Genomic DNA, 15685 nt, shown 5'->3' on the forward strand with positions numbered 1-15685 from the left:
TGTGTCTAATATGTTTCAGTTAAGAAAGTTTCTAATAAATTGGCCATTCAGTATATAGTACTGTTTGATGAAAGACTAATCACAAGATCTTCACAGCCTTCTACACATTATATAGAAAATTTCATGACACCTTCTCTCCATCTACCTGATGATCCCAAGGAACATTGGGATTTTCTTGTTTACAGTCCTGTGGAAGAAGAGGACAGGGACATCTCTCTGGTGTTGTCCTCTTACTGAACAGATCTGTAGGAAACACATACAGGGACTGAATTCAATCTTTACATAGAGATAATTATAAGCCGTGTGTATTTAGTCCTGTCTATTACCTGGTGGTGTGAGGGGATCGGGAACCTCCATTATGACGTCCTTGTACAGATCTTTGTTTCTTTCTAAATACTCCCACTCCTCCATGGAGAAATAGATGGTGACGTCCTGACACCTTATAGGAACCTGCCACATACAATGATACCGTCATCCCCCCGATCCCTTCATACCATTACTGTCTAATGTCCCAGCATTCCCAGCAGTGTCACCTCTCCAGTCAGCAGCTCAATCATCTTGTAGGTAAGTTCTAGGATCTTCTGGTCATTGATGTCCTCATGTATCAGGGGGTGAGGTGGAGGCCCCGTGATTGGGCTCAGGGGTCTTCCCCACCCCTCAGACACAGGGGCCTGACAGCGCTCACTAGGGGTCTTCTTCACTACTGTGTAATCCTGGTTATGGAGAGACACATTAATAAATCTCACTACAGACATTTCCAGAGTCCTCACCTCTCCAGTTCTGTCCATTTGTTATTCACATAGATAAGAATGATGGAATGTGACGTCATCAGAATCTCTCACCTCTCCAGTAAGCCGGAAGAGGATCTCTAGGGTGAGGTGTAATATCCTCTCCACCATCTTGTCCCTGTCCATCCTTCATGGGTGAATCAGGATAATTCTCTTATATAGAAAGTTTCCACTGAGATGATTCGATATTATAGGGAAGCAACAAGGGAAAGCTGTTAAAGTTTAAATAACAGACAGACATGAAGGGTGGAAAAACAGTTGTAAAAAGAAAAGGGGAAAAACACAGGAACGTTCTATATACTTAGCAGTCCTGTGTAAGAAAGTACTTCCCTGCTCCCAGGGACATGGAATAGAATGTTCACAAGTCCATTTGGCCTGGGGCCCCAACTTGTGTAAATGTAAGGGAAATAATCCATTCATTATATACAGCCCACCCTTGGGGATGAGGTGGAACACTATTCTCCTCCTTCCTGGGTCCACCCATGGAAGGGTCCTTCATTACCTATGCACGTCACATCTATCCCCCTCAATTATGGTATATGATATATTACACATATGATATGAATCTTGCCTGAAAAATGTTACAGTCACAGGATGTCCAGGATGTCGCTCATTTGGGGTAGCAGCCATGTGCTCCCACTAGACTACAGGCTGAATTTACACAGTAAAGTGGTGTGTGAGGTGTCAGAGGTGTAAGGCCGGGTTTACATTAGTGTTCGGGGGCTTTGCAGAGGGCTGTGTACATTCTCCCCTAAGCCCCGCCTACTTCTGCATACCCATCTTTAACATTGGGTACGCAGGACATGCAGATGCATCGTTTTGACGCGCCCGCCATCTGCACAAAACGCAACTTGTTGCGTTCCAGTGCAGTCGGTGGGCGCGTCAAATCAACGCATCCGCATACATCCGCATGCAGAAGTATATGGAAGTTGGCGTGGCTTAGCGGAGGAAGTACATAGCGCTCCACAAAGCCCCTGAACGCTAATGTGAACTTAGCCTAAGTCATGTGCTAATCGTGTTTCCCCAAGCAGGATGAAGACAGTTCTACTTCACAGACATTTGGAAGTCAGTGGAGACTTAGACATGAGAAACCATATTTTATACAATACATATACATTACAGTGGCCTATCTTAACATACAGAGATTTATCACAGAATATATAGATGGTAACACGGTCTCCAGGGTTTTATTAGGGTACGTGCCCATGATCTGGGATAGCAGCGGTTTGGACACAGCACTCCTGCGCTGCGTCCAAACCGCTGCTTTAGGGTATGTGCACACGCTGCGGATTTTGCTGTGGATCCGCAGCATCAAAACCGCTGCGGATTCGCAGCAGTTTTCCCTAAGTTTACAGTACCATGTAAACCTATGGAAAAAAAAAACGCTGTGCACATGCTGCGGAAAATTCCACGCAGAAACGCAGCAGATTATTTTCCGCAGCATGTCAATTCTTTGTGCGGATTCCGCAGCGGTTTTACACCTGCACCAATAGGAAACTGCAGATGTAAAACCGCAGTGGAATCCGCAGAAGAAACCGCTATAAAATCCGCAGTGAAAACCGCAGTGGTTTTGCACTGCGGATTTTCCAAATCCGCTGCGGAAAAATCCGCAGCAGAATCCGCAACGTGTGCACATACCCTTATAGTTTACAAGCACAGTGGATGGGATTTATAGAAATCCCATGCCCACTGTGCTTCTACTTGATGCTGTGTAAACTCACCCACGATGTGGGTTTATAAGCTACGGGATGTCAATTATCTGCATAGTCTCCGCTGCATAGTTTCACCCACAGCCATTCATTACATGCAATAAATCTGCATGGTTTAATGAACACATACAGATTTACCTGGGTGATTAGAATGCAGTTTTTTGGATGCAGGTAAAATACTGATCATGGGCACATAGCCTGAAAGTTTGTGAACTCTTCAAAATTTTCAATATTTTTGTATGCAAATTGCCTCTTCAGAGAAAAAGAGGACTTAAACTCTATAGCGCCACCTGTCGAAAGTAGCGATCCTACAAGTCACAATCAACCGAGTCGTGCAGTATGACTTAGGATAAAAGCCAAATCAGTATCTCAATTCGAAGACACGGTGTTTCGGGCTGTTGGCCCTCGTCAGTGCGAAGCATGAGAACTAATTTGGCTAGGTGAGAGGCTCTGGACTGGGGTCTAAGGGGTAAGGTTTCTCTATGTCACTCTCCACAAGGAGAAACCTTAGACCCCAATATTTTTGTAAACATTTTACTTAAAGGCCCCGTCTCACTTAGCGATTTACCAACGATCACGAGCAGCGATATGACCTGGCCGTGATCGTTGGTAAGTCGCTGTGTGGTCGCTGGGGAGCTGTCACACAGACAGCTCTCTCCAGCGACCAACGATCAGGGGAACGACTTCGGCATCGTTGAAACTGTCTTCAACGATGCCGAAGTCCCCCTGCAGCACCCGGGTAACCAGGGTAAACATCGGGTTACTAAGCGCAGGGCCGCGCTTAGTAACCCGATGTTTACCCTGGTTACCAAAAAAAACAAACAGTACATACTCGCCTTTCGGTGTCCAGGTCCCTTGCCGTCTGCTTCCTGCTCTGACTGAGATCCGGCCGTACAGTGAGAAGTGAGAGCAGCAGTGACGTCACCGCTGTGCTCTCACTTCTCACTGTACGGCGGCTCAGTCAGAGCAGGAAGCGGACGGCAAGGGACCTGGACACCGAAAGGCGAGTATGTACTGTTTGTTTTTTTTGGTAACCAGGGTAAACATCGGGTTACTAAGCGCGGCCCTGCGCTTAGTAACCCGATGTTTACCCTGGTTACCAGTGAAGACATCGCTGGATCGGTGTCACACACACCGATTCAGCGATGTCAGCGGGGCCTCAACGACCAAAAAAAGGTCCAGGCCATTCCGACACGACCAGCGATCTCGCAGCAGGGGCCTGATCGCTGGTACGTGTCACACATAGCGAGATCGCTATGGAGGTCGCTGTTGCGTCACAAAACTTGTGACTCAGCAGCGATCTCGCTAGCGATCTCGCTATGTGAGACGGGGCCTTAAATCCACATCAGTTTTTCAGTCCTAAAAGTAGATAAAGAAAATAAAATGTGATAAAGGTAGGAAAATAATCCAATATCACATGTCTGCAAGATGAAAAAGTGTTTGAACCCTTAGGCTGCATTCAAACGTTTCAGTATTTGACATCAGTATTTGTAAGCCAAAATCAGGAGTGGGTGAAAAATACAGAAGTGGTGACGTGTTCCTATTATACTTTGTTAGGGTTGGCGGACTGCACATAAATAAATATAAAAAAAAAGTGCAATCGCAACCCAGGGTCCACCGTGCAGAGAAGAACCCTGCTGCTAATGTGAATAATGATGAAACACAACAGCAAGCGTTACCTTGAACTCACTGACTTAACGCCACTCAGTGTGAACTGAACACTTAATATCAAGCTGTTACTTCAGCGAGGTACGGCACGAGTGTGCAAAGTGCTATACTCTGTCAGCGTCACAGGGATAATAGCACATGGATTGGGCTAGCTCTACCACTAAACTGTGCTAAATGCACACACAAATGAAGCAGATGCTGAGCCAAGAGAGTGCTCTTTGACGCTAGGTACAATACCCTGTCGCTTTCACAGAGAAGTATAGCAGCGGCTAGTTACCCCAGTCCTGACACTACAGAACCTGTGCCTGACCGACACCCTAAGCATGTAGCAGACTAGAAACTCAGGCGTTGAGTCAAGGGAACAAAACCGCATAAGTGTGCAGCCTGCCTGCCAACGTGTACTGTCTCTGAGCCAAGATACACATACGTAGAGTAGTCACTCACACACACCAAACATAAATGATACTACCGCTGAGAGCCTTTTATACGCTAGGCTCCACCCCAAACACTCATGCCCAGTTGGCCGAGACATCGCCCACGGGCCAATCTGGGACTGCCACATCATCAGAGCATCTAACTTCCGACCACCAATGAGAAGCCGCCACATCACGGACATGCTCAGTAAGGTGATCTCTAGACACACTCCAGAGTGCAAATGCAAGTCTGCACCGACATATCACTGGTTATCATAGACTTGACTGGAGAGTCAGCAGTAACCAAATGTATACCATAAGCCTGATCAAGACACTGGGACTGACATCTGTGCTGAGCAGCAATCGCAGTGGCCAGGCCTGAATGGGAGACCGCAGAAGCAGATTATGCTTGGGATCTATCCCTCACAGCGGGAGAATCCTGACGCCTAACTCCTGATTTTGACTTACAAGTACTGAGGTAAAAAAACTCACCAAATTGTGAACATGGCCTTAGGGTTAGCAAATATTTTAAGGTTAAATTAGAGTCTAGTGCTTTCAATCAATGAGATGGCAATCATGTGAGCGAGGGACCCGTTTTGTTTGATGAACAGGGATCTATTAAAGTCTTATGTTCACAATACATGTTTGCGTAGGAAATTTCTCAGAAGAATAGTTGTTAAGGATCATCAGGTTATGGAAGGTTACCAAACAATCTTTAAAGAGTTTGGACTCCACCAATCTAAAGTCAGACCGATTATATATGAATGAGAAAAACTGAAGACCATTTTTAACCTCCTCAGGAGAGGTCAAGCAAGAAAGATCAACTAAAAAGTAAGGCCTATAACAGTTGGTGAGTTCATATAGAAACTGAAAGTAACCTCTAAGCAACTAAAGGCCTTGTTCACGTTAGCTAATGTTAATGTTCAGGAGTCCACTATGAGGAGGACACTCAATAACTATGGTGCGCATGACAGGATAACAAGTAGAAATACACTGATTTCCATAAGAACATTGGCCAACCAAGTAGGCTACTGGAACAATATTTATGGACAGATGTGACCAAAATGGAGCTTTTTGGCTCAAATGAGAAGTGTTATGTTTGGACAGGGAGAAACACTGCATTATAGCATAAAAATCTCATACTAGCTGTGAAACACAGTGGTGGAAGTATTATTATTTGGGCAAGGGTGCATGGCTGGCCTTAGCTAGGTAGCAGCTAAGCGTTCACATAAGGCACCAACTGTTAAGGGAATGTTTCCACTGTCAGTATTGGCAGCGCTTTGGACGCAGAACATGTCCGCTCTGTCCAAAGTGCTGCCGGCTTTTGTACGCACAGTGATTTGCATATGTTCATTGAACTATGTGGAATCACCACATCCTATACATTGGACTGTGATATTTATCTTGTAGTGACTGAGCGTCTCCGCAAGTTAAAATTACATGGTGCAGTCTAGAAAGACGCGCCGCATGTGTGTATACGCAGGGAAGCCGGAGGCGTCCCTGCACGCATAGTGGAGACGGGATTTCATAAAATCTCATCCACTATGCTGTAACATCTGGCTGCTGCGGATTGGACGCTGCGGCTGTACGCAGCATCCAATCCGCAGCGTTTACTGACCGTGGAAAAATACCCTTAGACTACTGTGGATGATGACTGACAAGATGCAAGTTACTCTGTGCAATGCTTGCACGACTTACTGTTTTAATCCTTCCATGTTCCAGACCTCTTGATTAGCTGCTCTGGTATCAATATGGCTCCAGCCAGTCTGTATTCATTCTTAATGATTTTTTTTCTTAGCAGGCAGCGTGCGCTTGCTTTAGAATCAAGGTGTTCTGGTTTTCTTAGTGACTCATTTAGTCTGTGACGCAGCAATCTTTTTCCTATGATGTATCTGGATGGGGCAAAATAGTACTTCACTGAACCCAGTAGTATTTGGGAAGCATTGCTCGAGTGCCAGCACCATACCCAGATCACGCATCACAGGTATAACTAACTATTTGTTCAGCCATTGGGCATTTGTCTCTGTAAAATCACCCCTCTTTTACACATTATTACAGCCCCTCTGAGGAAGCTGAATGCGAAACACACATAAATGATACCTCTGGTGTTACTGCATGGTCATCGGATTCATTCCTGAGTGTGTTTCGCTGCCTTGTTGTAGATATACCTATTATACCTGTATTTCTTCTCCTGCTTTGCTATGCTCAGGTGTGCGGCCTTCACTCCTCTCTGACACCGAGACTTACTCCGCACTGACACAGAATCTCATCTATTGTACTTATATTATACTGTGTATTGCCGTCACCTTTTTATCCAGTCTCTGTATCATGGAAATTCCCCTTATTCTATGTCTCCATAGATTTATATAATGCAGAAATATGGAAAATTCTAAAGAGTTCCCGACCTTTCAGGCTCCGCTGTATATTCTAGGGGTCAGAGAGACCCCGACCTTCAGCCCATTAGGGTTTAGTCCTGTTCCCCCATCACACACTCCCTGCTCCCTCATTACCTGTCACCAGTGCAGACTTCTTCTTTCACATGGAGCAAAATGGAGACTGGATCCTCCTCTCCATGGGACTGATCACATGACTATGACATCATCACAGGTCCTGTGTGCACAGAACAGTCACATACCTAGTGTGCGGCTCTGCGGGTGGAGGTCTGTAGAGATTCCCCATTACGTTTCCCCTCGGATGTTCTCCTCCTCAGTAATAATTATCTCATTGTGTTATTACATTGGATCTTTATGATGTTACATCGTCATCTTCTCCCCATTCAGGTCCCTACAATATCGGATCCTCTCAGTGGAGATCTATATAAGAGAATTCTCCTGACTGACCCGTCAGCTGTCAGATAAAGGCACAGACATCGAAGGTAATATTTTTCTTAACCCCTTTACCCCCGAGGGTGGTTTAATGACCAAGCCAATTTTTACAATTCTGACCACTGTCCCTTTATGAGGTTATAACTCTGGAACTCTTCAACGGATCCCGGTGATTCTGACATTGTTTTCTCGTGACATAGTGTACTTCATGATAGTGGTAAAATTTATTTGATATGTCTTGCGTTTATTTATGAAAAAAAATGAAATATGGCAAAAATTTGGAAAATTTTGCAACTTTGAATTTTCATGCTCTTAAATCACAGAGACATGACACACAAATCTATATATATGAAACTCAAAATCTGTAGTTGCCCGCTCTATACAAGTCCACAGTTCTCGCCTGATTTGGGTGAAATTTGGCACGCCTCCTCTCCACCCACAGGAACAGAATACTGCACATGTTAAATCTCGCTAGCATCCCACCGTCATGAGATTGGGGCCCCCAAAGTTAGGCCCTATACATATAATTTGGAAATGTGAAGGTGAAAGTAAAAGTGCTGAGGGGAAAACAACAGTTGTCACTGACAGAGATGGATTATAGCGACGGCGCCAAAGAGTCGCTGCTAAAGGGGCCGCATTACCACACACAACATACAAACATCACACAGACAGCACACATACACCAACCCACAAGCCCAACACCACACAAATGCCACACACAAGACACCACACAAACACCAGACCACTCTAGACACACACAGCACAAACACCACCCAACAAATACCACAACACCACCCCATAAATACCAAATGCACACCACACACGCAAGGACCACACACGCAGCAAGCACACTCAGATGGATGCACCCTACGCACACGGACGAACATTGCTGAGCAGCAATATTGGTCAGGCGAAAAATGCATCATAGTAAGATTGTCATTATTGCTTACTATAAAGGGAGCTTTCATCACTGAAGCTGCTGAGGTAAAGTGAAAGCTGAGCTCTGATTGGTTGCTATGGGCAACTAGACAAGTCTGCCTGTGAGGCGGTTTTCATTACTGAGATGTGAGCTCTTTCAGGTCATAGTAATACTGTGTGAGGGCTGCTCTGCATTTACTATTCATCCTATTACATCTCTTATCAGTGTCAGGTGGATACTAAAGGGTCATTATCCTAAGGACTGTTTTTTAAAATGCCACCCAAAACACGACCATCTATTGGGCAAGTTCATCCAAAAGCTAAGTAAGCAAAATTGTGTCATAGAGCTGAGGCAAGTGAACATTGTGACTCCGCGGCTTGAAAATAATTTTTTTTACTGTAGCACTCTGAAAATGTCAATTTCAGGGTGACACTGAAAATTTTTCATTAGCTACCATAACCAACAATTTAACATATTTTCCACGAGCGAAGCCGCGGGTATTCTACTAGTCACAAATAAACATTTACATCCAGGTACTTTATAGGTGAGATATTTTCATCTCCATGCTGTCTAGATGCCATAATGACTTTTCACATCCACAGCTTGCCTCTGAATACCTCCCTCTTCTCCAGTCTTCCGCAGCACATCCCCACACAATCTGTCCATATAGAGCTCTAAATAAGCTCCCTATGATATACGCCCTCCACACTGTCTCCCTTATGTGCAACACCTGTGTACTGTGCGACTTAATGAGCTTTAACCACCACATTGTCTACCATTATCAACTGTAAAAGCCTCACCTACCATCTTTGTTAACCATGGCCTATACCATGGCTGTCCTCTCTCTAATTTTCCATTACACTTTCTATATCTCCACACATTGCCACCCACCATGCTAACATCTCTCCATATTGTGGCCCCATTTCATACTCTCCCCTTTCCATATCTGTGACCCCTCTTCATATTATGCACTCATATTACCCACTATGCTGCCCTCTTCAAACTGTAACCATGCTTTACACTGTCCCCATACACAGTATGACGGTCACCACAAATGCCCATAAGGTATGATACCACAGCAAGCCGCCAACATAAACTGTGGTCCACACCACAGCCCTCCATATATAGTATGATGTCCATCATAGCCCCTATATATAGTATGATGTCCAAAACAGCACCCCATGTATAGTATGATGGCCCACACAGAACCCTATCCAGTAAGGTCACCATTACTCCCAGTATTATGTTCTCCACAGCCCCATATAGAGTATGGTTACCACAGCCCTTCAAATTCTTTGCTGTCTCCCACACAGCCCCTCATTTCATGGCCCCCGAGCACTGCCCCTCATTTCATAGCCCCTGAACAGCCCCTCGTTTCATGGTGTAACTAGAGTTTGATGAGCCCTGCTGCAAAATTTTGATTTGGCCCCCACCTGCAGGTTGGTCAGATATATGGGTCCTTGTAGTGTTCTAAATCCTATAAAGACATTCCTGTTCACCCCCATTTATTTATGTCCCCCATGCTGGCCCCTTCCTTTAATAATGTCTCCCACTCTGGGCCCCTTTGTATAACAATATCCTCATCCTTGTACTTAATAAGTAACATTTCCCACATGTCTACTTTGCATCAGCACAATTTTGGAACCAAAATTGTTAGGAAGTTATAAGGGTTAAAAGTTAAACAGCGATTTCTCATTTTTACAACACCATTGTTTCTCGTGACATATTGTACTTCACGTTAGTGGTAAAATTTCTTCGATATGACTTGCGTTTATTTATGAAAAGAGCAGAAATATGGTGAAATTTTTGAAAATTTCACAATTTTTAAACTGAATTTTTATGCCCTTAAGTCACAGAGATATGTCACACGAATACTTAATAAGTAACTTTTTTTGTTAGAAAGTTATAAGGGTTAAAAGTTGACCAGCGATTTCTCATTTTTGCAACAAAATTTACAAAACCATTTTTTTAGGGACCACCTCACATTTGAAGTCACTTTGAGGGGTATATATGGCAGAAAATACCCAAAATTGACACCATTCAAAAAACTGTACCCCTCAAGGTGCTCAAAACCACATTCAAGATGTTTATTAACCCTTCAGGTGCTTCACAGTAATTTTTTGAATGTTTAAAAAAAAAAAAAACATTTAACTTTTTTTCACAAAAAATGTAATTCAGACCAAATTTTTTTTATTTTACCAAGGGTAACATGAGAAATTGGACCCCAAAGGTTGTTGTGCAATATGTCCTGAGTACGGTGATACCCAATATGTGCAGATAAACTACTGTTTGGGCACATGGCAGACCTCCGGAAGGGAAGGAGCACCGTTTGACTTTTCAATGCAAAATTAGCTCGAATTGAGATTGGATGTCATGTTACGTTTGGAGAACCCCTGATGTACCTAAACAGTGGAAACCCCCCACACGTTGCACCATTTTGGAAGCTAGACCCCCAAAGGAACTTATCTAGATGTGTGGTGAGCACTTTTAACCCCCAAGTGGTTCACAGAAGTTTATAGCGTATAGCCGTAAAAATAAAAAATAAAAGTATTTTCGCAAAAAAATTTTTTCGACCCCAATTTTTTATTTTCCCAAGGGCAACAGGAGAAATTGGACCCCAAAAGTTGTTGTGCAATTTCTCCTCAGTATGCGGATACCCCATATGTGGGGGAAAACCACTGTTTGGGTGCATGGCAGAGCTTAGAAGGGTAGGAGCTCCAGATTTGACATGTCCATTTTTTAATGTCAGCATGGGCCATAAAACATCCCGCACACATGCATACACATAACACACATGGATATCATCCATGTGACACGCATCGGCGCTGGGGAAGAAGTGTTACAGTAAGTGCTGTTCCCCAGCGCCGGGTGCTGGACACTGCTCTCCTCATTCTTCCCTGCTCAGCCGGGGATCAGCCTGAGCAAGGGATAATGATGAGAGTTAAATTTAAGTAATAAAAGAAACCTGATGGGACCATTACTCCGATCAGCCTACCCCTGCTGCTGCTAATAAGGGACAGCAAGACTGGCGAATGGGAGTATTCATCCGACGCTCCTGCACTGTAAATAAATATGGTAATTAAAAAAAAAACTGGCATGGGTTCCCCCTATTTTTTATAACCAGACAGACAAAACTCACAGCTGGGGGCTACAACCCTCAGCTATCAGTTTCAGCAAGGTTGGATATCAAGAATAGAGGGGTGCCCACGCCATATTTTTTAATTATTGAAATAAATCATTAAAAAAAATGGCATGGGGTCACCCCATTTTTGACAACCAACCTTGCTAAAGCTCACAGCTGGGGGGCTGGTATTCTCAGGCTGGTAAGGGGCCATGGATATTGACCCCCAGGCTAAAAATGGCAGCCTGCAGCTGCCCAGAATAGGCACACCTATTAGATACGCCAATACTGGCGCTTTGCCTGGCTATTCCCACTTTCCCTGTAGCAGTGGCAAGTGGAGTAATATTTGTGGGGTTGATGTCACCGGTGACATCAAGCCCACGGCTAAGTAATGGAGGGGAAGACTGTGTAGATAGTGACCTGGGCATAAGAAGTGAAAGTGGTGGTGGCATTGGGGAAGGGGTTAGAGAAGTCCATACACAAAGCAGGAATAGAGGTACAGAGAAATACACTGATGAGAAAAAGGGTAACAATGTTTTGAACTTTTGACTTTCAGGCTCCATATCTCACCATCCACTACTGCTTTGACTACCATCATTTTACAGACTATTTTCTTGGCTATATCATACATAAATTTGACTTGCAACTATTTAGCAAATGATTAGTTACGCATATTCTTGTCATGTCACTCCATTGTTACTGTTTTGCGCCTGGTTTTGGAAAAAAATGTCTTCCTGTAAACTACAAAATACAAACTGTTCTCAAATTCCCTAATTGCTCTGTGTGTTATTAGGTTGATTCCCTAGTTCGAATCGAGGAGCAGTCATGAAGAAGATTTCCCAAGAAAAGAGAAAAATCATCATCCAGCTCATAGATAGTGGTCTCTCGGCCAAGAAAATTGCCAAACTGCATGATGTCAGTGCCATGACAGTTGGAAGAATACGAAATGAAGTCCGTCCATCAATTAAAAAACCAAGAGGTGGACGCCCAGGCAAAATATCAAAGTCAACAAGTCGGCTGATCACAAAGTCTATCCGTTCTGGCGCAATAAACACGGCAGTGGAGGTGGCTCGTATGCTTCGTAATAGTGAGATTACAGACGTCCATGCAAGCACTGTGCGGCGCTCGTTACACAAGTCTGGAATGGTAGCTCGAAAAAAAGTGAAGAAGACTCGACTTCAATATAAGAAGCGTCAGCCTGAGTTTGCCAAAAACTACAAACAGTGCACAGAAAGTGCATTAACTCTAATGCCAGCAGCCTCACTAACAAGATAAGGGGAATTAGAATTAAAGAAGGACTCCCATCAAAACATCAAAATTGTTTTCCTCTTAACATATTACAATCATCAAATTCTATAGCTTATTTTACCTTTCTTCTCTTTTCCATGAGGTCTATGCCATCATGAGATTAAAAACTGACTAGCTGAATCCTTCTATGCTGTATGTAGAAACAGGAGGCCAATTTTCTCTGCACAGGTTATGAGTCACTGCAATGGTATATCAGAGGGAAGGAGCAGAGCAGCTGGGTCAGGAGTTGAAGAGGGACTGATAAATGGAGGGACAAGATATTTCCTGTTTCTACATAGAGCTGAGAAAACAGAAAATTAGCTGTGCAGAAGGGCATAATAAGCATTTGTGAGTACACAGTGCTGTTTAATATTATTATTACAATATATTAATAGGACAAAAACTTCGATGGGAGGAGTGCTTTTTTAAACAGGTTGCCTACTACTTCAACATTGATGGCTTATCCTTAGGATGAATCATCAATGTCTGATGAGTGGGTGGCATTCGGAACTGCTCAGTTATCTACAGTAGCTGCACAATGCAGCGCCTTTGACTGTATAGTGGTCATGGCCGGGTACTACACTTCTTCCCCTTACTCAAATCGGATGTGCAGTACCCGGCCGCAGCCACTATACAGTTGCTGGAGCTGCACTGCAAAGGGACACGACATATGACTTCTCAAATGTATCTTCAGCCCTTCACAGTAAAGATTTATCATCTGATCCTTTTTAGCAGCTCCAGCTCAAATCTTGTGATTCATCACAGACTGTTAAGCAAAAGAAAAATAATAGACAGGATGGTGAACATCTAGTAGCTCACACTGTTAAAAAAACGCATATTCATGATCAAAATGTAGGAAATGTTTTGCACAGAAATCAAATCTTGTTAAACATTGGAGAATTCACACAGGGGAGGACCCATTTTCATGTCCAGAATGTGGGAAAGATTTTAAAGATAAATCACATTCTTGTTAAACATCTGAGAATTCATGTGTATAAAATATTTCACATTTATACATACACTAACTGTATTTTAAAGGAGTTGTTCAACGCTTCTTGCTTCTGCCCGAAACAACATTGGTCATGGAAAAAAGCTGCTATACTCAATACGGTCATTGCCAAGGTAGCAATAGGCAACCGTCTGGATCACTTACAGCATTGTCTTCCCATGACTCAGATCAGGTGGGAGAGTTGTTTGGACAAACCTTTTAACTATGTCTGTGTGGTCCCTGTCCCACTCTGCAGTGATGCTTTAAAACATTGTTGCATAGTCCAGCAGCTGCGGGAGCAGGATGCTTTCAGACACAGCCTGACTCCTCTAGAGTGATACTAAATACATATAGACTTATAGATTTTTGTATTTCTCAACTGCATTTCTTTACACTGACCAATCACCTCACTTATCTAACTATTCCTGTTGTGCCTGTACAAAATTTTCTTCAAAATCTTGACCCTTATAGCATCTGTTCATAGCCTCCCTGCACTTATTAGCCCTCTGTGTCTGTACTGTACATATACTGGCTGGTGACCGGTTCATGCGGCATTTTGTACATAAGGTATTTAGCATCATATGGCTGGACCGTACAGTTTGAGCATAATGTATCATTTACCTTTCGTTATCCCTGTATTTCCTCATAGATTGTAAGTACCTGAGCAGGACCCTCACTACTGGTATCTGAGTTATGTGTTATTCTGTAATGTCTGATACTGTCTGAATACGTCCGTTCTGTACTGGAAAGTGCCGCGGAACATGTTGGCGCTATAGAAATAAAATTAGTATTATTAAAAGAAAATTCACAAAGTGGTAAAATAAAAAAGTCCCTTGTGTCACCATTTTCCGAGATCCGTAACCCTTTCATTTAAATGACGCTGGAGTTGTTAAAGGCTTTCTATTTTCTGTGTCCAAAGTATGATATGTACAGAAGGGAGTCCCGTGTATAAGATGTATACGGAGTGGAGCCATGTGTATAAGATATGTACGGAACGGATGTGTACGAGGTGTACGGAGCAGAGCTCTGTGTATATGATGTGTATGGAGTGGAGCTGTCTGTGTACGGAGCGGATCCGTGCGTGTACGACATGTGCAGAGCGGAGCCGTGCGTGTGCGAGGTGTTTGGAGTGGAGCTGTGCGTGTACGATGTGAGCGAAGCCGTCTGTGTAGGAGGTGTGTGGAGCGGAGCCGGGCGTGTAGTAGTTGTACGGAGTGGAGCTGTGCATGTAGGAGGTGTACGGAGCAGAGCTGTGTGTGTACGAGGTGTACGGAGCCATGTGTGGAGGATGTCTATGGAACGGAACAGTGTGTACACGGTGTACGGAGCGGTGGGTGTAGGATGTCGACGTAGGGGAGCTGTATGTGTACGATGCGTACGCACTGGAGGGCAGGGAAACTAGGCATTTGCCTAGGTCCCCCATTCTGTGATGTCACCAGAGGTATTGTACTCATGTGTCTGTGGTGTCACCACAGGTCCTCAAATGTGCAGAAGTTTAGAAAAACAATACGAGGGAGCTGGTAAGCATTGTGTGTGTATACAATATACACTACTCAATAAAATAAAGGGAACACTTAAATAACAGAATATAACTCCAAGTAAATCAAACTTCTGTGAAATCCAACTGTCCACTTAGGAAGCAACACTGTTTGACAATCAATTTCTCATGCTGCTGTGCAAATGGAATAGACAACAGATGGAAATTATTGGCAATTATCAAGACACACTCAATAAAGGAGTGTGGTTCTGCAGGTGGGGACCACAGACCACATCTCAGTACCAATGCTTTCTGGCTGATGTTTTGGTCACTTTTGAATGTTGGTTGTGCTTTCACACATGTGGTAGCATGAGACGGACTCTACAATCCACACAAGTCAGCTCATCCAGGATGGCACATCAATGCAAGCTGTGGCAAGAAGGTTTGCTGTGTCTGTCAGGGTAGTGTCCAGAGGCTGGAGGCGCTGCCA

The 15685-nt window shown here is 43.8% G+C and overlaps 2 protein-coding genes and 1 long non-coding RNA gene across 5 annotated transcripts in view; 2 read left to right on the forward strand and 1 right to left on the reverse strand.

Moving 5' to 3' along the window:
- Nucleotides 1-7237, reverse strand: part of LOC143767257 (uncharacterized) — a 21587-nt gene extending 14350 nt beyond the window's left edge. The window contains exons 1-6 of one of the 2 annotated variants that reach the window (XM_077255459.1): nucleotides 7089-7201; nucleotides 6277-6470; nucleotides 843-960; nucleotides 534-713; nucleotides 327-450; nucleotides 146-243 (exon numbers count right to left, since the gene is read on the reverse strand). In XM_077255459.1, coding sequence (XP_077111574.1) covers nucleotides 146-243; nucleotides 327-450; nucleotides 534-713; nucleotides 843-914 — 474 coding nt within the window. In that variant the 5' untranslated portion in view covers nucleotides 915-960; nucleotides 6277-6470; nucleotides 7089-7201. Of the gene's footprint in view, nucleotides 1-145; nucleotides 244-326; nucleotides 451-533; nucleotides 714-842; nucleotides 961-6276; nucleotides 6471-7088 lie in introns of both variants that reach the window. The other variant, XM_077255460.1, reaches the window with a different exon arrangement.
- LOC143767249 (uncharacterized) overlaps nucleotides 1-15685 on the forward strand; it is a 165395-nt gene that overhangs the window by 39568 nt on the left and 110142 nt on the right. The gene's annotated exons all lie outside the window — the stretch shown is intronic.
- LOC143767329 (uncharacterized) lies at nucleotides 7153-14563 on the forward strand. The gene is made up of 3 exons (XR_013213689.1): nucleotides 7153-7238; nucleotides 7359-7453; nucleotides 12237-14563. It is a non-coding gene; the product is annotated as an uncharacterized LOC143767329 (long non-coding RNA).

The sequence above is a fragment of the Ranitomeya variabilis genome, chromosome 4 (assembly GCF_051348905.1).
Source record: "Ranitomeya variabilis isolate aRanVar5 chromosome 4, aRanVar5.hap1, whole genome shotgun sequence".
Lineage (NCBI taxonomy): Eukaryota > Metazoa > Chordata > Amphibia > Anura > Dendrobatidae > Ranitomeya > Ranitomeya variabilis.